At 39.3% G+C, this 24,359-nt stretch overlaps 1 protein-coding gene across 6 annotated transcripts in view; it reads left to right on the plus strand.

Annotated features, from left to right (window-relative positions):
• The window catches only part of LOC140481885 (double-stranded RNA-specific editase 1-like), a 317,299-nt gene that overhangs the window by 152,349 nt on the left and 140,591 nt on the right, over window positions 1-24,359 (plus strand). For 4 of the 6 annotated variants that reach the window (XM_072578507.1, XM_072578510.1, XM_072578512.1 and 1 more), the window contains one exon: window positions 2,552-2,578. The exons of the other annotated variants lie outside the window; for them this stretch is intronic. In XM_072578507.1, the coding sequence (XP_072434608.1) occupies window positions 2,552-2,578 (27 nt within the window). The remainder of the gene's footprint in view (window positions 1-2,551; window positions 2,579-24,359) is intronic. 6 annotated transcript variants of the gene reach the window in all.

Genomic DNA, 24,359 nt, shown 5'->3' on the forward strand with positions numbered 1-24,359 from the left:
TGGAATAAGCTATTCTCCTGAGGTCACAGGTCTGGCTTTGGACTTTACTGGTAAGAATTATTTTCTTTATAGCTTGGCAGAGGACTACAATATTCTATCACTGAGCAGATGCAGGCTTTATAATGCGCTGAAATTACTGATGGTATCAGGTGAGGCAAAGCTTTCTTGAAGAATCCTATTCTAGCCCCAGCATTTTTTTGCTGTTTTCTTCTATTTTCCTCAAAGACTTGAAATTTTACAAGTCACAGATTTGCAAACCCTTAGAGATGATTGGCAGTATCACGTCAGTTTTTGTTGAGAGGCTTTCACTCCCTCAACATTGAATCTAAAGCCTGTTTAACAGTTGACTTTCACATCCATTTGTTTGCAGTGGTTTCATCATCGGGGTTTACTGCATTTCTAATGAAAGATTAGCACTACCTTCTGCAGTGCAGTTTATTTTGTAGCATCAGCTCACTTAGTACAAACCTAAAAGAAAGAATGAAACCATGTCCTTATGGTAGTTCAAGATCATTATTGTTGCTGAAATTTCCAGCATTAAGATCCTGGTGGTTGTCATTTGCTGGCATTAATTAGATGAGCTATCTAAATGCCACGGCTACAAGACCAAGTCAGAAGATGGGAATTCAAAGACGAGCAACTCTCCTTCTGACTTCTCAAAGTTTGTCAAAAACAAGGCAAGCCACTCTTTTTTTTTCATCAAAGAATACCAAGTTTAGAGACTTTTTTTTAACTTCATAATCTGATGCTTTTCAGCATAACTAAAATTTGAAAGCTGCTTCAAAACAAGAGTTGTCCTGTATTCATTATAAGATGTGATACAGTTCACGAGACAGGCTCATATCCAGACACTAAGCACAAAGTACTTTACACTGAAATGACTTAGAAATACATGAATCAGTGTTGTCAACCAATTTTGTGGCCATCCTCTTCCTGGCACGAAGCCATTATTCCAGGAGCAAGCTTTAGCCTTACCTTCCCACTCAATACTGAGCTTGGGATTTTACCTCCATGACCGTATTGGTCCATATTATGTTGCCAGACTCGAGTTTTGTTCCATGAATCGGTGCTGTCAAAGCTGATCACCCCATCATGCCCCCTCAGAAACATTAACAAGACTGTCAAGAAAGAACAGGGGCTTTGGACTAACTGCTTTTTAATTAGCAAGGACTGACTCAATGACTAAATGGCCTCCTGTGTAGGGTTATTTTATAGTTCATAATCTTCAATGATAATAGATTGGGAAATTTGATGTCAAAATGTTTATGTAAGAAAATCTAAATTGGATTTGTTCAATCACTGAAAATAAGTAGCACTCTTGTTTTCCCCCATCCCTAACATAGCATTAACTCTAATATCATTATCAACAGGCCTATCTTCTCACTCCCCGATGAATTCTGTTACCTGTTGTTGTTCCTTATTACTGATTAGAGCTGAGTGCAGAAATGATTAAATTCTCACATAAATGAAAACAAATAATATGCAAAGTGGGAATTTCGTGCTTCGAAATTAAACACTTGGTTATTCAAATAACATTTTCCATTTTTCAGCTGAATGTTTCAAATTGTTGGGTAAAAGTTATTTCAAATTGTTGGGTAAAAGTTATTTCATTATCTGCTGTTGCACAAAGTACACGTTTTTTTCTGTGTTGGCCAAGATGAAAAGCGAGTAAAAGATCACATTCCCTTTTATAGTTGAGTCTGCTTCTGTGTCTAAAAATTGTTCATAACTTTACCTTTTTTTAAAAGAATATTATGAAGTTGCATGTGTTGCTTCATATGTAGATCAATAACTTAAATAGCTGATTCTGCAGTTCAATAAAACATTAATATAATGTAGTCCTTTAATTCTTCATGGCATGATCAAAGCAAATAAATCATGCCAGAACTTCCTGATTAGGCCTCAGTTTAAATATCATCAAAAATTCTAGAAATATGCTTCAGAAAAATGTGAAGACTTGACAAAGGGTATGTATGAGGTTTACCACAACATTAGTGAAGTTGAGGGACCTCTGTCATTCATAGGAGAGACTGAAAACGTTTGGACTATTTGTGATGTCACAAAGGCTAAGTGGTGACCTTGTAAAGGTTTTCAAAATTCCAACAGTTTTCGATAGAGTAAATAGAGGGGAAATCATTGCTTGTGGCGACTAGGTAATAGATTCAAAATTATTGACAAAAGATTCAGAGGGACGCTGAAAATCTTTTTCACTAAAATTTTAGGATTTAGAATGTTCTACCTGAAAATATGGTGAAAGTGAATTATCATGAAAGGCAATTTGGCACTTATTTGGGGATGAGGAACTAGCAAGATCACAGATAAAGGATGAATATTTGGGACAGCATAATCGATCTTTCAGAGGTTGCAAAGACATGAAGGCCAAATTGCCAGCCTCCTGTTCTGTAGATTTCAATGATTCTACAGCACAATCACCATTTCAAAATAAATAGCAATACTACTGAAATATTAAGCAACAGTGGGTTGACTCTGTTCTTTCTTTTCTGCTTGTACATCAAATGTTAACTCTTCTTTTCTTGACCTTTTCTTTTAGGAAGCCAAAACAAATCCATGGTGGAAGGTATGTACTGGGGAAAAAAAAATTGAACCTTGTGCTGTTTTATGACTTAATTTTTCTGGATAAATTATTACAGTTTTAGATATTTGGGGGCATAGTTATGTACTTCAGAAAGCAAAATGACATTCTGTTATGCTGCCGGATTTGCTGAGTTTTTCCAGCAGTTTCTGGTTTTGTTTCTGATTCTGACAATCCACAGTTCTTCATTTATATGAATAGATCAATTTTTTAAGCTCCTTTTTTGATACAGATACCTTGGGGCTAGAGTTAATGCATTGTTTGAGTCACTGTTCAGATAGAAAATTATTCAAGTTGCACTCTGGCTTTGGTAGATGTGGATCCATCTGTTACATCAAGAGATGGTAAACTGGCAAAGTGTGATTAGATGATATACAAGTGGCCACTGAGCCTGGGTGGAATGGGTAAAGGAAAACATAAGGGGAGAGCCAGAGGCAGAGTCGCAGCCAAGGCTGTTCTGCAACATCTTGAAGATATGAGAGGTATGGAAGACCAGTGGGTTTTGAGAGCTCCTGGAAATGCAAGTGTATTAACTAGCTTGCAATGGAAAAGTAAGTAATAATCTAGTGACAAAGCATTTGAAAATATTGAAGAGGAGAATGTCAGGCAAAATTGTTAGACTAGAATGGACAAAATATTTTAAAACTAGGGTATTGATTCCGGCAACAGTGCTGGCGATAACTGCGGGAGAAGGCAGTAGTTACCCGAATATGTGATGGTAAAATTGGTGATACAATTCAGAAATGAAAATGCAATGATATCTTTTTTAAGTGAAAAATTATTTTAGAATCTGCCGGGCTTGGGAATACTGACAATAATCTGTTTCTCAAATATTTCTGTTTATGTGAAGATTATTGAAGAGCTTCATTGGGCAGTACTGGCTTCTGATTAGAAGTTTGAGGTTTCAAAAACCCACACAATATCGGGATTAGAAATGAAAGTCCCTTTAAAAATCAAGCGGAAGATATTCTGAATTAATCTACAAAAGCAAATTACTGCGGATGCTGGAATCTGAAACCAAAAGAGAAAATACTGGAAAAGCTCAGCAGGCCTGGCAGCATCTGTAAGGAGAGAAAAGAGCTGACGTTTCGCGTCTAACTGACCCTTTGTCAAGTTGTTTACAAATTATTGATGACAGGATTGCTCTGCAAAAGAGTTTTTGGTTCTTCTGCTTTGACAAAGGGTCAGTTAGACTCGAAACATCAGCTCTTTTCTCTCCTTATAGATGCTGCCAGACCTGCTGAGATTTCCCAGCATTTTCTCTTTTGGTTCCTAATTAATCTGTTTGAAAATGTTATTACACATCCCTGGAATGAGTGGGTCTTGAAGCTGGCCTCTTGACCCAGAGGCAGAAACACTGCCATTGCATCTCAGGAGCCTGAAGAATTAATTGGAACAGCTGCAGAGTTGATTGAGGACAGGTGATGCTCACTGGACTTTGGAAGAGGGCAATTGTGGAACCTCCCTGCCTTTGTGTTAGAAAACCTGGATTCAAGCTCACCCTGCGTCAGAGTTGTGTTATAACATGTCTGAACAAGTTATTTACAAATTATCGATGACAGGATTGCTCTGCAAAAGAGTTTTTGGTTCTTCTGCTTTCCTCTCTCTGGCTTCACTCATAGCCATCTGTGCTTGAAGAGGGAGCATGTGGTTCAGATGCAGTGCTCAAAGTAAGTTTGCAATCTTACTATGGGAGGGCAAGATGCTGTTGTCAGAATTCAAAGCTGTTCAAAAGTCCAACTAGTGTTCCAGCAAGAGGGAAATATTTCACACTGATTTGTGGGAAAAGCAGCATAAGCTTCACAGGTTTTATAGGTTGCAACCTTTCAAGGTGAATTATATCAAAGTGAAAGATGCAGGAACATCAAGTTTAGACACACATGCCCAATTTACAGCCTTTTCTAGTTTTGGAGTCTGCACTTTCTGATGAGATAGTGGTTAGTTCTCCAGTTTGTCTTCATTTAAGTTTTGTCAGCAAAATCAATATGTCTTTTAAATTCATTCCAACAAATATTTGTTCTGTAATTTTTTTTGAGGTTTGTTTTGGTGAAAGTGTTTCTGCAATTGGGTCAAAACAAATAGTGGCAAAAAGGATGGTGTTACAAAATTAGCACATGTGCAGTTGTATTTGTATTTGTGTTTTGGTTCAGAAGAAGTTAGGATAGAAAGATGCTGGGAGCAGTTTAGTGTTCAAGCAAGGAAATTGATGCCACCGCATGAGCAATTGGTGGTCAGGCCCCACCGGCTGTCATGTCACATTGAATGTCCTTGAAGTGCGATTCTTTCAGTTAAGTATATTCTCACGAATAAGTTGATGGCCAAACAAAAGTGCCAGACTATAACTTTAAACCTGCTGAGTGCTGTAATCATTGTCACCTGGGTCATCACTCCAACTTCTGCCTCAAGCTTTCACTGTAAAATGTTGTTTAGATTCTCTGTAGTCAGCAAGTACAGTTCCCATCCATTAGTGTGTGTTCAGCCTAAGTGATTTGTCTTTTGTGTATGAAAGCTGGTATTATCTTTGTGCAAAAGGGTTAATTAATTGTAAAATTGTGTAGATCTACTGTACTGTATCTTCATGTATTTCTGAACAACACTGTGTAAAATATTTTCATGGAAAAATGTCTAATTTCTAAGCGCACGGTTGACTTTATGATCAAAATCCGCTATTTGTACAGTGCTTTACAACGCTGGTTAGTGAGTTCTGATCATTCAATGATTTGATTTGATATTTTGACACTACACATAAAAGCAGGGATTCTTAAGCTGAAGTTAAATTCCAAAAAGTATTTCAGCCACTCCATTTCATACCCATTCAAAACTGATCACTGTTATCAATGAACCAGCTGCCAAACAAGCTTTTGTTTTGAGTAGAACTTACTTGGCTTTATGTTGGAATTTTTTTTAAGGCTATGAAGTCTCGTTTTGTCTCACAAAGTTGACATAATGTGTTTGGACTTTGAGTTAGCTAGAGTGGTGATTTGCCATGTCGTTTCTTCTGACTGCAGAGACCATGAGAGTTTTCCTTCTATTTTTTTCATTTTTTTGGTTGGAACAGAGGGTTGAGGTTAAGAATTGAACTTTGAACAATAGTTTGTTCTGTTGATTGGAGGTTGGTGCACATGGTGTCACTGTTTAAGAAAGATGGTAAATAAAAGCCAGGGAACTATCGTCAGGTGAGCCTGACATGGGTGGTGGGCAAGTTGTTGGAGGGAATCCTGAGGGGCAGGATTTACATGTATTTGGAAAGCAAGGACTGATTAGAGAAAGTCAGCATGGCTTTGTGTGTGAGAAATGTCTCACTGACCTGATTGAGCTTTTTGCAGTAATGAAGAGGATTGATGAGGGCAGAGCAGTGGATAAGATCTGTATGGATTTCAATAAGGAGTTTGACAAGGTTCCTCATGATGGACTGGTTAGCAAGGTCAGATCACATGGAATATAGGGAGAACTAGCTAATCAGATACTGGCTTGAAGATAGAAGACACCGGGTAATGGTGGAGGGTTACTTTTCAGACTAGAGGCCTGTGATCAGTGGTGTGCCAAAAGGATTGGTGCTGGGTCCACTGCTTTTCGTCATGTATGTAAATGATTTGGATATGAACATAGCAGGTATGGTTAGTAAGTTTGCAGATGACACCAAAATTGGAGATGTAGTGAACATTGAAGAAGCTTACCTTAGAGTACAACGGGACTTTGATCAGATGGCCAATGGGCCAAGGAATGGCAGGTGGAATTTAATTTAGATAAATATGAGGTGTTGCACTTTGGAGAGGCAAATCAGGGCACCACTTAGGCACTTAATGCTAAGGTCCTGGAGGATGTTGCTGAACAAAGTGACCTTGGAGTGCAGGTGCACAGTTCCTTGAAAGTGGAGTTGCAGGTAGATAGCTAGTGAAGAAGGCATTTGTTATGCTTGCCTTTATTGATCAATGCATTGAGTATAAGAGTTGAGATGTCATGTTGTGGCTGTTGGAATAGTGTATTCAATTCTGGTCTCTCTGCTTTAGGAACGATGTTGTGAAACTGAAAAGGTTTCAGAAAAGATTTGGAAGGATGTTGCCAAGGTTGGAGGATTTGAGCAATAGGGAGAGGCTGAATAGGCTGGGGCTGTTTTCCCTGGAGTGTGTAGGCTGAAGGATGACCTTTTTTAGACGTTTGTAAAATCATGAGGGGTATGGATAGAGTAAATAGGCAAGGTCTTCTTCCACGGTTGGGGAAGTCCAAAACAGGGCATCAACTCTGATCCTTATGAAACCCCGCTGTACACAAAAACACAACTCAACTGTCACCCACTGCTTTCTGCCACTCAGCCAATTCCACACCCAAGTAGTCATATTTCCTTCAATCCCATGGGTTCTTAGCAGCCAACCACAAATAATGTTGATTGACGAGACTGTCAAAAGAGAACTCGTTCTGACTGGACTTGGAAGGAGGAAGTGTGATTTTTGGAGACTTCCAGAGACAGTGTTGCTTGACTTTGCTCTCTGTCTACTTTTTTCTTCAGATATATAATTGCTGAATGTTCTGACAAAAGGATTTGAGCCTGTCAGAAATAAGTAAATGTCTCTGGAAGTCTTTAGAAGCTGTTTGCATTAACCAGTACTTTGGATTTCAACCAAGACTACACTCTACTAAGATATAAACAACCTATTGGCCAAGGATTTTATAAAATTCTAGTATCCATAATGTGAAATTGATTATGGACAGGGAAATGACTAATTTATTTATGTTTAATTTCATCCTTAACTGTGTATGCCTGCTTGACTGTGGATGAATTTGGGGGTTATGCTCAAAGAAGGTTGAGTATTAGAATTTAATAAGACTACCTTTGCTTATCTGTATTCTGCTAAAGTTGCTTTACTAGTAATAAATTGTTAATTTTTGTTTAAGATCTAAACTTGATGTCCAAGATCTGTTTTTCGTAACTTCTGATTAGGAATAATTGTGTAGTTTGGAGGACTTTGAATGTAATTTCACTGGATTGTGAATGCAGTGATAATGAGTCTGATATGGTTTGGCTTGCTATTTCTGTGTCAGAAAACAACGAAGTCATTAGAACTTTTAAATAATAATGTTCTGCTTCAGTTTTGTAACTGACATTGCAGTACTAACTGGAGCAAGCAAAGGTTGCTCAGACACCTTTTGAGAAAGCATGAGGTATTTGGAACATAAATAGATGGCTAATGTGAAGCTTGAAGATACCCAACGTTTTGTGGTCTTAATAGTATGAAAACTAAAAAGTATAGTGGAAGCAGAACTTCGTGTCAGAATTTTTTTTAGTATACTCTTAATATTACAAAATATTGTGAATTGTAATTACCTGGTTGCCATGGCTGACATGTAGTTATTTAGTTTCGGTGTCAGAGGTGAGAAATGAAGAAAATGTCTGGAAATACGTCCCTGTGAGTATTGTGGTCTATCAGTGCTGGTTCTACTGAGTGAATCTCCGTAATTTCTTAGATTTGCCACTAAATTGTTGCGATGCTGACTTGTTTTCTTAGCAGTATTAATGTGTGTAAGCTTGAACTGGAAGACATTTTAAAAGGAAGGCAATTGTCTTGAGATTAAAATCTGCAACAATTTTAAACTGCCTGACCATTCTGAAGGATGTATTTGACCTTCAGTGGAAATCGAGTTTTTGCATTCCAGATAATTGTCAGAGGTATTGGGTTTCCCAAAGGAGTGTAGTGCTTTGTACCTTCCATTTCCAGTGGCACTTAAGAAGGAGCTTGTTAGAGTTCCTCATTTTAAAACCTATGTAAGGCTGACTATTTCATTTTAACATTTCATTATCATTGTCATGCACATTTGTGAGAATGGAGAATGTTTTTTAGAAACTCAAAATTATGGATGCCGTATCATACTCGATAATTGGACCATAACCTTAAGTTTTAATTGAGGAATTATAAATGATATGCTTCAAGATACATAATGGACTGAAGTTATTGCAGAGCAGAAGTTCTTTAAGTTCACAGTAAACTATTGTAGCATGAAGAAATGTGTGGTATTCAAGTGAAAATAAATACAAGTCCCAAAAGAATTATTTGTAGTTATGCTAAATGCTACACATAATCCATTGAGCTTCACAATATACTGGTATTTGTCGTTGGTTGGAATTTTCTTTTTCCTCCTTCTCCCTCCCTGCATCACCTCACCTTTGTCCATGTCCTTCCCTATTTAGACCTTTGCTATGATCATACTCTGTCTCAAGCAACCTGTAAATGGTTTTGCAGGTGTGTCAGTCACCCCTAGGCATCCTTAGATGTTTCACCTAATCTCCCAGTCATAAGATTCTGCAAATGCATGTGTCATTTGTTTGTTCTCTTTTTTACATTAAATCTAAAATGGGAAATGTGTAAGAGCCATTTCTGTACATTTTCCAAATTAAAATCAATGTTAAAGAAAGAAAATACTTTGTAAATGTGTAAACCTAATGAATTGGGCTACCTGCATCACGCTTATCATTGGTTTGTTTGTTTGTGAGGAGCAGCTTGCTATTAATCACACTCTGCTGTAAGTGATTTATCTCTGCCCAGAGGCTGGTGGTGCCCTCCACATGCATGTGTCTCAAGCATATTTCCACTTGAATTGGCACTTTGCCTTGGGTGCTTCATTAAAGGGCAATAAAATATTTGATAAGGCAGTCAGCCCTTCAGAAATCAGACTTCGGAATAACCGATGATAGAAAGCAAATAAAGCAACACAAAAGAATGTGGTTTTTATTAAAAGGTAACAAATGAGGTTCAAAGTACCAGGTTTCTGCAATTGAAGATGTGATTGACTATTTACATTGATCGCTGCACCTGGCAGTCCAGTTTCTTGCCTTCCGGCACTGATATTTGTCGTTTATAATTAGATATATTTTAGGATGCTATTTGAAGTATAAGGTAACTCACTTGAGTCTGATCACTTTTAGTCCTTGAAATTGATTTTTCTAGGGTGTAGGTTTGTTCGCTGAGCTGTAGGTTTGATATCCAGATGTTTCATTACCTGGCTAGGTAACATCATCAGTGGCGACCTCCAAATGAAGCGAAGCTGTTGTCTCCTGCTTTCTATTTATATCTTTCTCCTGATGGGGTTCCTGGGGTTTGTGGTGATGTCATTTCCTGTTTGTTTTCTGAGGGGTTGATAGATGGCATCTAAATATGTGTTTGTTTATGGCGTTGTGGTTGGAGTGCCAGGCCTCTAGGAATTCTTTTCAACTGGGACAACACATCTATCCTGGGACAGGCTAAGCAAAGACATGCCAGAGAATTATAGAGGCCTGGCACTCCAACCACAACGCCATAAACAAACACGTAGATCTAGATGCCATCTATCAACCCCTCAGAAAACGAGCAGGAAATTACATCGCCACAAACTCCAGGAACCCGATCCAGGAGAAAGATATAAATAGAAAGCAGGAGACAACAGCTTCGCTTCACTTGGAGATCGCCACTGATGATGTTACCTAGCCAGGTAATGAAATGTCTGGATATCAAACCTACAGCTCAGCGAGCAAACCTACACCCTAAACCTCAACCTGAGCTATAAACCTTGCAAAAATTGATTTTTCTATTTTGTGCTATTTTTAGTGGACTTTGTAAATACTGTAAATATAAATTCAGTGACATTTCTGTAAATTAGTAACTTGTGATGTTCTGTTTGGTCTTTTTAAACTAAAAAAACTGCTTGCAGTTAACTCTTCAGTGAGAGCTGAGCGGCATCCTGAAAGTCTCAATATTCAAATGGACAGGCTACGTATCAATTAAAGTGAATTCTGACCAAAATGATTATGGTTATTGAAAGTAATAGTTTAAGAGATGGTTTCTGATGCTGAGGATTACTTGGGTTTATTTGTAAGAATGTGTTTCCTCCTCAAAAACCCACAAAGGTTAACAAAGTACTTTCTCTTTACTTGCACTTGTCATTAGAAGCTTCAAATATTATTGCAAGTAAGCAATCAAGCCTTCTGTACTTAATGACTCCAGCTAAGCTATGCAATTAATTCAGATCTGCACTAATTTGGGTCTTTGCTTATTTTGAGTGACAAAACTCTTCTTTGAAATTGTACCACCTAATGTTTTCATTGATGCAAGTGGGCCTGAAAACTATCGAGTCCAAAAAAGAAGAGCATGTTTACACAGAGTGACGTTGGTGAGATTGATGATCATCACTGAAGGATAATTAAAGTTGGACAGGTACCAGTGAAATGGAAGCTGGTTAATGTAAACACAAATTATGGCAAATACAACACGTCACTGCCGAGATAGTAAATCTGTGTAAAATTCCAAATTGGTTATCAGCAATAAACGTGATGATGATGTTGCAAACTGCAGTTGAGATTCCATTAAAAGGGGAAGATCCTGTCTCACAGACCTCCTTGATTTATTTGTGGATGAACCAAGGCCAAAAGCTGTTGATAAACCCTTCAGTGTAATGTATTTGGGATTCCCAAGAGATTTCCCTCAGTTTTACATGCAGTCGTGGAATCCAAGTTAAAACTTTGAAATGCTTGAGAAAACAAAGGGTACTTGTTCAAGGAGTTGGTAGTCGTGAATACGATGCTCAGGGTGTCAATGTTAGGAGCATTACTATTGAAATTTCCTAATACCAGCCTTGGGGATGGGGTTGCTCAGATGATCAGGAAAGTTCGTTGATCAAGAAGGACTTAATGAAATGGCTTGCTTGAAACTCTGGAGACTTTGCATTGTTCTTGGGAAAAATTCCCTTTTGATTGAAAGCTTTGTTAATTTGCAGTTGAGTTCAGAAACTCTAGATCTCATCTGTGCTTTCTCTAATCTGGCTCTCTTTGAAGGAATATCGTCTTAAACGTATGAACTGTCCTTAAACACTCAGATTTCACCCTCCAACATATTACACAGCCTATCGTATTTATGGTATGGTATTGATCTTTTCCAGCTCCAGAAAAATATTTGTAACTTGCCTATCTGTATTATGTCAAAAATGTTATGCATTCAGTGCTGTTGTCCATATTTAGTTCTACATTCTGATTGCTTTCTAAATTGTGATTACATGAGTCATGTATATAGTGTTATGCACTCACAGAATTTCTGAAGATAACCTGCTGTACTCTGAGTATGATAATTGAGTCCATGCTGGCTCATGTTCAAAACCATCAACCGCATGTAGACAAATATGGTCAGTTTCTTGTAGTCGCAGAGAAATTTGTATGATTAATTTTGAATAATTTCACATTTGCTTTTAACAACATTGAGCTTAAGAGAAGTGTGAAGCAATGTTCTGCTTGGTTAAACAATTTTCCCTATATCTGGCTTGTACATACATTAATTTCCTGCTGTACTTCAGGGAAGTATTTCAATGTTTCTGCTGTAGGGCATAATCAAGGGTAAGTCGAGTCGCTTATATCAAAAAGATCACCTTGGAGGGGAACCAAGGATTGTTGATGCATTTCAGATAGTTTGTTCCCTGTGTGATCATACACACGCTAACCCACTGTGTACTTGCCCAGCCTTGCCTGAAGTCATCTAATCTTTCTAATCTCTCACTTTGGTAAAAGTGAGATGTTTAGTAAAGCTCTGCAGCCATTACCATTACTTGTAAAATATTTAGATAGAAGCTCAGAAGAAAATTCATTCAACTAAGGTTCTCTTCAAAAATTTTTCTGAAACGTTACCTTCATAATGGCCAACAATGTGATATACTGATATAGCATTATGGTTGCAGAACTCGAGAACATATTGAGACTTTGTTATTCATTTTGGAATAATCCTTGATACATTCTTCTATTTGATGTAAATAGACCAATTGCATTACAAGATTAGTGAAATACTAATGTTTATTTGAAGCTACAAGGGTATACATAGTGTGAACTGGGGAGACTATATAGAACATATATCTTCTACCTGCTGCTGTAGATATTTCCTCATTTACCTGTTCAGCGTTGCTGTGACATAACTCTAGAGCAGGTGGGACTTGAACCCAGGCTTTCCACCTCAGAGGTGTGAATACTGCGACTGTTCTACAGGAATCCTAAGCCACTGCTTTCTACTAAGTTCAGGACTTGGGGTTACGCATCACATTCTGTCTTGTAATAGTTGGCAGTATTTTCTGGTACACTGCTTAAATGTGTGTAAATTCCGATCACAGCACTCGATTCCTTCTAAACTGGAATTTTACCCTTAAAGCTATCAACTATTACATGGCAGCAGAAGAAAAATGTCATTGACTCAGATGTTTTGCTGGCCAAGTACATGCTGGTACACTGCAAATTGCAGTTGTGTGCCGGGACCATGCAGGATCATGACTCTGGGAAGAGCTTGGGATGTTGAAGATTCTAGAATTCCCTGAAAAAAATGCCCTTATAATTGAACTCCATTGCATTTCGCCTTACCTAAGCTTAATCATTATCCAAATGTTGTGGAGTTGTTAGTGTGTACTGTACCTTTGAGAGAATAAAAGCTGGCAAGGACTTAACAAGTACAGTGTGCTGAAAATTTTAAAAATGTAACATGTAAAAAGTAAAACAAATAGCTGGAGCTGAGTTGCTATGTTATACAACAAATTGGGCGGCACGGTGGCACAGTGGTTAGCACTGCTGCCTCACAGCGCCAGAGACCCGGGTTCAATTCCTGCCTCAGGCGACTGACTGTGTGGAGTTTGCACATTCTTCCCGTGTCTGCATGGATTTCCTCCGGGTGCTCCGGTTTCCTCCCACAGTCCAAAAATGTGCAGGTTAGGTGAATTGGCCATGCTAAATTTCCTATAGTGTTAGGTGAAGGGGTAAATGTAGGGGAATGGGTCTTGGTGGTTTGCACTTCAGCGGGTCGTTGTTGGGCCGAAGGGCCTGTTTCCACACTGTAAGTAATCTAAAAAAAATTTGAATTTGGCCAGTTTAAATTATGCCCCAAGATATCAAAATCCAATTGAATTTTAACATTTTGATAACATCAAGCTAATGAGACGATCCGATGTTTTAAGGTATAAAAATCGGGCATTTTGAACAGTTAGCCAGAGCGGCAAAGAGCACTATACTGTCTGCAGACCCTTTATCTGAAAGGTACCTTTTCATATAAGGTCTGTGAAGCAGAAGACTGAAGAAAAGACGACAGGAAGATACCAAGGGAAAAGTGACAGCTGGCTGTTTTTGAAATTTGATTTTTTTTTTGTAAAACCTAATCGGGGGTTTTATTGGATCAGTGTATTGTTATAGGGTGGGAGGTAGATAAATCAATCTGACAAAGGAGGTTTACAGTGTAGATACTTGTTCTTTAATGTTCGTTTCTTCTTAGAGTGAAAGAATAAATTGATCATTTTTCTTTAAATAGTGGGATTTGATCGTTCTTTGTCACTCATAATTTTATACATTACTAGGCAAGGTGAGCTTTTCTGTGTGTCTGGTTTATCCCATGTCGTAACAGTTTGGGGGCTCAGGTCAGTGATTTGAACCGTTTGGACAGATCAAGCCCGAAATTTGAACAGACTTGAATAGATTTGGGGTACGATAAAGCTCAGTAGATATAAAGACTTGCGGTTAGTGACATAGATCTTTAAAAAAAAATGCTGGCAAATTGGATGAGATTAAGTTAGGATATCTGGTGACTCAATGACTCCATGCAGGTGACACAATTCATTTAACTTCGGTTACTTGTGATTGGTTAAATTAAAAGTGAGAGAAATGGCTCTTAAAAATGCTAAAAAGGTTCTGGGGTTTGAAGATGATTCTTACATTTGCCACGAAAGTTCAGAAAGAAAGAAAAAGATCTTACTTTTACAATTAGCAAATAGGTTAGAATTGGGTTTAACCAAGGATAAAGTAAAGCTGAAATTGTAAAGGAATTACTCAAACACTTAGGTGTGTCAGAGAAACTGATAAGTGGAGTAGAGTTAGAAAAACTGAAATTACAGTTGAGGAAAATGGAGTTACAAGATAAACAAAGGGAGGGAGAAAACGATCTTAGCTGAGTAAAGAGAGAGAGAAAGCAAGAGAAGGTTCTCGGGTACAAAGAGCAAAGAGAGACAGAGAAACAGAAGAAAGGGAGAGAGAACAAGTGAGAGAATTTGAACTTCAGAAGTTCCGACTTAGTGAGCAAAGTCAAGTTAACAGGATGGAGATTAAGGCAGAAGGTAGTGATACATACAAATATGTCAAAACTCTGCCATATTTTGACGAGAAAGATGTTGAAGCTTTCTTTATTTCATTTGAAAAGTTCGCTAGGCAGACGGAGTGATCCGAGGACTTGCGGGTAATGCTAGTTCAGGCTAAACCGGTATGCAGAGCTAGTGAAATATTTAGAGTGCTGTCAGATGAGGGGTCAAGAGATTATGAAACAGGCTATTTTAAGTGCTATGAACTGGTACCAGAAGCATATGGACAGCGGTTCAGAAACATAAAAAAGGAATCGGGTCAGACTTGGGTTGAGTTCGAAAGAATTAAACACAGTAGTTCAGATAAGACCTTAAAATAAATAAGGCCTATGAGACTTGAAGAGAGATTATTCTGCTGGAGGAGTTTAAAAACTCACTTCTGGAGATGATGATAATTCACGTGGATTAACAAAAGGTTCAGCAAGTGAGAAGGACAGCAGAGTTAGCAGATGAATACACGTTGATGCATATGACAATCTTAACAGCAAGAATTTCATCCTGTGAGTGATAGAAGTTGGGAGAAGTGGAGATCCTACACTACGAAACAAAGAGTAGAGAACACTGGTAAGTGTTTACCACAGCTTAAAAAAGAAGCCCAAGAGAGTGGAAAGGAGCTGAAAGGCCTTCAGGTGTTTCCACTGTGGTAAAGTGGGATACACAAAGTCATGAAAGGAACGTACTTTGGGAAAGGATGTGGTAAAAGAAGCTAAGCCAGTGGCATTAGTGAAAATAGTAAATACCAAGAAAAGTGAAGAAGCTGCAGCAGAGTGTACAGCCTAGGCGGGGGCTAGGTATGGAGTTAGTGCCTGATCTCTATAAAGAAGTTGCCTCTATGGGTAAGGTTTCCTCAGAAAGAACAGGGGGGGGAGAAGGTCAAGCAGTTATAATTTTGAGAGATACAGGATCTAACCAGTCTCTAATAGTAAGAGATGAATAAGTTTGCACTCTTTCTGACCTGTTCCACAAGAGAGTGGTAATTTGTGGGATAGATGGGCAGAAATTCCCCTATGTAAGATCAGGTGAGAGTGCCAACTCAGGACTGGGGAAGTAACAGTTGGAGTGATTGACAGTATCAGTTCCAGGAATCTAGTTTGTTCTTAGCAATGCTTTAGCAGAACCCAAGATTGGACTTACACCCCTTCTTGTGGAGAAGCCCAAGGAAGATCAGGAAACTGAGGAGTTAAAAGCAAAACACCCTGGTATTTTCCCAGACTGTAGTAACAAGACCCCACTATCATAAGTCACAGCACGAAGCAAAAACTAATGAGAAAGGTGAAGGAGTTGAGGTTCATTTAGCGGACACCTTATTTGACATAATGGTGCAGGAAAAGCCTGAACAGGCAGAGGGTCAGACAGAAGTGTTGAGTCCTGAAAGGCGAATGGATTTGCAACAAAAAGATGAGACAATAAAAGATATAAATGTTGTTGCGTACTCCGAAACTGAGGCAGAGAATATTCCGGAGGGTTATTATCTGAAAGATAGAATCCTAAGATGAAAATGGAGACCACGGCAGGTTAGTGCAGAAGAGAAGGAACTGGAAAAATAGGTGTTAGTTACTCCCCTGCAGAGTGAGGAATTGATCTAGATGTTGTGGAATTTGATGCGCCTCAAAATATGTTTAAACAATGGGGAAATCCTTGAGTAGGATAGGTGAGTAAACTATCTGTCTCAGGAGCAAAGAACGCAATTGAAATGTTTATTACAGCAGTATGAGGACATACATAGGTATAAGATGGGGAGGATGTGCATGAAGTAGACAATAGGGAATGCTGTTTCATTAAAATGTCCCTATTGGTTTAATCCTTTCAAAGCTAGAGAGGTCCAGAGGAAGTGGAGGCCATACTCAATAAAGATATCATCAAACCAAGCCAGAGTGAGTGGAGTTTGTTGATTGTCTTAGTTCCCAAACCTGACCGACTCAACGATTTTGCTTGGATTGTCAGAAGGTCAATGCCATAACGACATCGGACTCAGCCAGAACTGAGATTGGAGGACTGTCTCCAAAAAGTTGGACAAGCCAGTTATATTATTAAGTTGAACTTACTGCGTGGTAATTGGCAGGTACCTTTATCAGAGATGGCAAAAGAAATATCTGTGTTTGTAACTCCAAATGGGCTCTATCGATTCAAATGATGCCCTTTGGAATGAAGAACGCACCTGCCACATTCCATGAACTCGTGAAGAGAGTTGTGGCTGGATTGACAAACTGTGCAGTCAATTTGGATGATGTAGTGATATTTAGTGAGTCTTGAGAAGATCACATGGTACAGTTGGCAGAGCTCTTTGATCAATTAAGAGAAGCAAAACCGGTAATAACCTTAAACAAAACTAAATTTGCGAAGGCAGAGATGACGTTCTTGGGACGTAACATTGGTCATGAGAGGTTGACCCCAAGGAATGCCAAGACGAAAGCCATTGAGGAATTTCCACAACAAATCTTGAAGAGGTGTTTCAATTTTTGGCATGAAGCGGATACGAACAGAAGTTTGTTCCCAACTTCAGCAGTATAGTGACACCATTAACAGATTTGCTAAAGAGAAATGCAACATTACAGTGGACAGAACAATGCCAGGAGACGTTTGACAATTTAAAAGAAATATTAACCACCGCACCAGTTTTAGCTGCACCAAATGTTTTGAAACCCTTCAAAGTTGCAATTGATGTTGGTGACATGGGAGTTGGAGCTGGACTGCTGCAGGAAGATAATGATGGAATAGAACTGCTAGTTGCTCAGATTTCAAAGAAATCAGAAAATACTCAACAGTCGAAAAAGAACTATTGAGTTTGGTACTGGCCTTGCAACATTTTAATATTTATGTCATGAACAATGTGTTGGAGATGTTTGCATGGATCAGAATCCTCTTACATTCTGGAATCCTTTCAAGACAATAATGAGACTATTTTACTGGAGTCTTATGCTACAGACTTTTAACTTATAAATTGAACATGTGGGTTGTAAGAATGTAATAGCAGATGCATTATCATGGATTTAACTGAAAGTATAGATGAGATTGGTATCTATCCAATGTTATGTATGTGTGGGAAGAAGTTAATATGAACTTAAAGTCATACGTATATCATGGTAATGTGGTTATGGAATAGAAAAAAATGAAGCCATCTTTTCATTATGATGGTTCATTTTTTCTTAAGGGAGGATGTATTGTGAGGTTATAGGTGTGTCCTGTACCTTTAAGGCAGTGTGAAAGCTGGCAAGGACTTAACAAGTGCAATGTGCTGACAAATTAAAAAATATAACATTTGGCTGTGAAACAAATAGCTGGAGCTGAGTTGCTATGTTACACAACAAATTGGAATTTGGCCACTCAGTATAAAATTATGCCCCAAGATAACAAAATCCAATTGAATTTGAATTGTAACATTTTGATGACATCAAACCATTGAGATGATTTAATGTTTTGGGTATTAAAATCAGAAATTTTGAACAGTTAACCAGTGCGGCAAAGAGTACCATACTGTCTGCAGACTCTGTCTCTGAAAGGTACCTTTTCATATGAAGTCTGTGAAGCAGAAGACCGGAGAAAAGATGGGACGATACCGCAGGAAAAGTGACAGCTGGCTGGTTTTAAAATTTGAAGTTTTTTGTAAAACCTAATCGGGGGTTTTATTGGATCAGTATATTGTTATAGGGTGGGAGGAAGATAAATCAATCTGACAAAGGAGGTTTATAGTGTAGGTAATTAGATTACTTACAGCGTGGAAACAGGCCCTTCGGCCCAACAAGTCCACACCGATCTGCAACCCACCCAGACCCATTCCCCTACACCTAACACTATGGGCAATTTACCATGGTCAATTCACCTAACCTGCACATTTTTGGACTGTGGGAGGAAACTGGAGCACCCAGAGGAAACCCACGCAGAAAAAAAAACATTAGTTGTTGTTCTTTTTTTTCTTGGCGTGAAAGAATAAATTGTTAATAGTTTTTTGTCACTCATACTTTTACAGATTCTAAGGTGAGATGAGCTTTTCTGTGTGTCTGGTTTAAATTAGCAGCAGGGTTTACCCTGTGTTGTAACACAAAAAAAAAGTTAGAGGATTAAAAACCTCTAAGTAGTGGCTAAATATTAAACTGTTAGCTCCACCTCACAAGAGTCTGTAGGCATTTTTGAAATTCAAATGCATGATAAGGGCATCACTGGCTCGGCCAGCATTTATTGCCCATTGCCAATTGCTGATAGGGCAGTCAAGGGTAAACCACATTGCTGTGTGTCTGGAGCCACATGTAGGCCAGACCAGATAAGATGACAGATTTCTTTCCCTAAAAGGCATTAGTGAATTAGATGGGTTCTTTCCCACAATCAACAGTGGTTACCCAGTCATCATTAGAGTGCACACTGACCCTCTGACGAGTAGCCCACCCAGACCCATTCCCCTAACCTATTCCTCTACATTTACCCTTGACTAATGCACCGAACCCACACATCCCTGAACACTATGGGCAATTTGGCAATCCACCTAACCTGCATATCTTTGGATTGTGGGAGGAAACACGTGCAAACACCGGGTGAACATGTAAACCCCACACAGACAGCCGCCCAAAGCTGGAATCAATCCCTGATTCCTCGTGCAATGAGGCAGCATTTCTAACCACTGACCCACCAAGCTATCACAAGCTTTATTGATGATGAAGGGAGTTCTGATAACATTACGTCATCATCATGCCTCTTGTCTGTTCTGAAAGTTGTTGCTGAAAGGACATAAATTCCAGACGGTGTATTTGGAAGATGATCTTTGAGTGTTGACCATATGTGTTTCTATTTTTAAGATAGCTTTCCAACAGTTAGTTGGAATTTGTCCGTTCAGCAACGACCAACAGAATCTTATCAATCAATCAATTCATAAATATGCGTTCAGTTTGTGGAGATCTTCATTCTTAGAGTCGTATAGGGTGGAAACAGGGCCTTCAGTCCAACTCATCTGTGCCAACCAGATATCCCAATCAGACATACTACCATTTGTCATCATTTAGTCTATATCTCTCTAAACCAGGGATGGCAATTAATTCTTCCAAGGGGCCATATGAGAAACCTGAATTGTGTTGGAGGGCCGAACCAACAATAAGTTGAACAAAATTCTGCTCAGTATTAATTTTCTCCCATTGTAAAAAGTACTAAATTATATAGTTTTGCACTGAAACTTATAATCAAAAGAATAAGGATATTCTGTTACAATAAAGATATGAAATTGTGGAGTAGGTCAAATATAGAAGAAATAAAAAGTAAAAACAATAATTTCAATATTTCATTTTATTTTTAACGTGTTAATCTCACAAACCAATAATGAAAAGTTGTTTCATTATTGTTCAGTATTACAAACAACAAACAACTCGATGCAAAAAGCAATAAGTGCTTTTGATGTTTTTTCAGTTGATTTTACTTGTTCAGTGAGAAAAACCCAGTCTGTTTTGGGCTTGGACAAGTGCACTGAAATCTGGGTGAATATCTGAGGTGGATATACGAAGGACAGCTGAGAGGTGATCATCAGTGATAGAGGATCGGGATTTGGATTTGTTGAACTTCATCACTGAGAATGTCTGTTCGCATATATAGGTAGATCCAAAGAGGACTAGAATCTTCTGAGCATGCCTCCTCATGTGTAGAAAGTTCTCCTCTTTGAGGGAAGAGTAAAAATCAAGCAGTGAAACTGACCTAAAGTACTCTGCCAGAAGTGTGTCAGACTGCAGCTCAATGACTTCAAGCTGAACATCACTAGGTGCATTCTCCACATTGCATGTAAATGGGGAAAAAATCGTGTGCATTCCATTCTCAACTGTTTTAAAGTCTTGAAATCACCTTGAAAATTATCATGCAGTTCTTCTAACATAGATGAGTACCTGTCGAGGTGATCATCTGAAGGTGCGGCTTCCTTCAGATTTTGGCAAGTGGGTGAGAATGGTTCCCTCCATTTGGCTCGAGAGAAGCTGCAACTTTCTCCTAAAAGCCTTCACCAAGTTGTACATTTCATGCACAAAAAGGCCCTTGCGCTGCAGTTTCACATTTAGTTCATTCATAAGTGCAGTCACATCAACAGCAAAACCAAGGTCTGCAATCCAGTCTGCACCTGAAAGCTGTGGAATGCCATTCCATTTGTCCACACAGATATCTTGAATCTCTTCTCTCAGGTCCTATACACTTTTCAGCATTTTGCCCAGGCTGAGCCACCTGACGGCTGTGTGGTAGCCTATGTCACGATGTTCAGTCTCGTTTTCCTCCAAAAGTGCAACAAACTACCTGTGATTCAAAACTCTTGCCCTGATGAGGTTAACTATTTTAGTTACAGCATCAACCACGTGGTTAATTTTTAACACTGACTTACACAACACTTCCTGATGTATAATACAATGCAAAAATACTAATTTCTGTTCAGGGTCAATTTCTGTCACTTTATCCTGCATTCTCTTTAAGAGTCCAACGTTTTTTCCCATTAGATTTGGACAACCATCCATTGTCACACCCGCCAGCTTGTCCCATTTTAATTCCAACGTGTACAAACATGCATTTACCTCCGTGAACAAATCAATACCAGTTGTTGTTCCTTTCATTGACTGCATGGCTGCCAGCTCCTCCGTGATTTTAAAGTCCGTAGTTATCCCACTTACAAAGATGAGTAGCTGGGGTGAGTCACGTACATCGCAGCTCTCATCCAAAGCCAAGGAAAAAACGTCAAAGTTGACCGCTCTGTGCTGCAGCTGAAGCTCCAGATTTCTCGCGATGTCCCCAATCCTTCTCGTTACAGTGCGTCGGGAGAGGGGCACATTCTCAAATGCCTCCTTTTTCTCCGGGCATATTAGTTCTGCAGAGTCCAACAAGCACTACTTAATAAACTTTCCATCAGAAAATGGTTTACTGTTTCTGGCGATTTTGTGGGACATGACATAACTTGTCTTGGCATGAGGTGACATTTTGAGGGCTAGCCAGCAAGCATCACTTTTAGCTGTTCACGCATGCACATACATGCGCATGTGTGTCCATGCTTAAATTTAAAAGAGCATCCTTTTCAAAACAAAAGCAACACAGCTGTATTGCGTGCATGGTGTAAATACTTTTTCATTTATGTTCTAATTTAAGATTGACTTCATGCGGGCCGGACAGGAACGACCAAAGGGCCGGATATGGCCCGCAGGCCGTAAAATGCCCAGGTCTACTCTAACCCTTTCCTATTCAGATACGATCCAGATGCCTTCACCACTTCCTCTAGCAGCTCATTCCATACATGTACCACCTTCTGCGTGAAAAAGTTACCCCTCAGGTCCTTTTAACATCTTTCCCCTCTCACCTTAATTTTGGACTCCCCAACCTAGGAAAAAGCCTTAGCAATGATTTCCTGAACCTGAATGCAGTCACCCCTCAGCCTCTGACAGTCCTAGGGGAAAATAGCCCCAACCTATTCAGCCTTTCCCTATAACTCAAGCCCTCCGGTCCCAGCAGCTTCCTTGTCTGCACTCTTCCAAGCTTAACATCATTCCCCCTAGAGAAGGCAGACCAGAATTTTTTAAAATGGCCACAGCAACGTCTTAAACAGCCGCAGCATGACATCCCAACTCCTAGACTCTGTGCACTGACCAGTGAAGGCAAGTGTGCCAAGCGCTGCCTTCACCACCCTGCCTACTTGTGACTCCACTTTCAAGGAACTATGTACCTGCACCCCTAGTTCTCTTTGGTTGGCAACACGTCCCTACCATTAACCCTATGTCTTGCCCTGATTTGCCTTATCAAAATTCATTTATCTAAATTAATCTTCCTCGGTCCATTGGCCCAACTGATCAAGGTCCCATTATACTGAGATAATCTTCTTCACTGTCCATTACACCACCTATTTTGGCAAGCTTGCTAACCATACCTGCTATATTTGCATCCAAATCATTTATATGAATGACAAAAAGCAGTGGAGCCAGCACTGATCCTTGGGGCACACTGATGGTCACAGGCCTCCAGACCAAAAAGCAACCATCTACCATCACTCTTTGTCTCCTACCTTCAAGCTAATTTTGTATCCAGTTGGGCGAGCTCCCCCAAATCCCTTGTGATCTGTCAGTCCACCATGTGGAACCTTGTCAAACACTTTACTTAGATCCATACAGACAACTTCTTCTGCTCTGCCTTTGTCACCTCTTCAAAAAATTCAGTCAAGTTAGTGAGATGATTTCTCATGCACAAAGCCATGCTGACTATCCCTAATCACAGCTTACCTTTCCAAATGTAAGTAAATCCTGTCCCTCAGAATCTCCTCCAACTCACCCACCACATTCACAAGGTTCACCAGTCTATTATTCGCTGATTTTTCCTTCCAGCCTTTCTTAAATAATGACATTATATGAGCCAACCTCCAGTCTTCCTGCACGCCACCCGCAGCTATTATGATACAAATATCACATCAAGGAACCCAGCAATCTCTTGCCTCGCTTCCCACAAATTTCTGGGAAACACCTGATCAAGTTCTCGGAATTTATCTACCTTTTATATGTTTCTGCAATCTGAATGTTTTTTCAAGACATCAAGGTTTATTTCCCCAAATACCCAGGCTTCCTTGCCCTTCTCCACAGTAAATACCGACGTCGAATATTCGTTTCATATTTCATCTGTCTCCAGTAGTTTCATACATAGTTTAAATTTTATGACTTGTTTCTGCAGCTGTACATGCAGGTCGTTCTGAGGTAAGGTGTGTTTCAGCAGCATAATTTGGCTATAACTTTGCCGAAGAAATAGGGAATGGTATTTTGGAGAACGCTTACCTTGGTTTGCAATAACGCGATTCCAGTAGGGATCGGTTTGCGCACTGATGTTTGTGCTGGAGTCTCTGCTTTGTTTTCTATATGCGCGATGCCAGTGCCGGTTCGTGGTGCTGTACTGTACATGCGCTAATGTCAGCTGCCAACAGAGCTACTTTCTGTTAGAGGTACTGTACAGAGAGCAACCTCGTTACATTGGTTAAAGGTACTGTGTTAAATTTACTTTTGTTTATGGTTTGTAAATATGATTTTAACATCCATTCAGGCTGTGCTATACTTTGTGTTAGACTTTTGGGTGATGTTTGAGTGATCATGAGTAATATTTTTTTCTTGTCTGCCCCAACCCCACTTTTCCCATAGGCCCCATTATTTCTCGTAAGCGAGGTTTCATTAGAACACAACTATGGAGTTATGTGAGAACTACCTGTATTATTGACACAAAGAAAACTTGGGTAGGAGGTCTGATGCCTTCCATTGATTGAAAATTTTGTAGTTATTCTGATTTTGTTGTACAATTATTTGGGCCTTGAGGATCATGGCAGCTGTTCACGCTTTTTTTTCAACAACCCTTCACAACTTGCATCACTGTCCAAGTTGCAGTACCATAACTGGCCACTGTTTTAGCTGGTCATAGACTTCGCCCTATTTTACCATACACTTGGCTGCAATGGTGGCACTGCTGAACTGTTTTTCCACATACCAAGGCTTACACTGTGCATAAAAACAGTAATTTGGGTGTAAACATGAACTCCCTGCTTCCAAAGATAGTCAAACAATTGCAGGTTTTGTTTTCACACTGTCGTTTTAGCTGTTGAGAGATTACTGAAGAGACTGTCCTTCCCTTGCCCAGTCTGCAGGATTTTAAGCTCCTCCGGCCTATTGTACGGACAGCAAGCAGCAGGAAT

Source organism: Chiloscyllium punctatum, chromosome 10 (assembly GCF_047496795.1).
Source record: "Chiloscyllium punctatum isolate Juve2018m chromosome 10, sChiPun1.3, whole genome shotgun sequence".
NCBI lineage: Eukaryota > Metazoa > Chordata > Chondrichthyes > Orectolobiformes > Hemiscylliidae > Chiloscyllium > Chiloscyllium punctatum.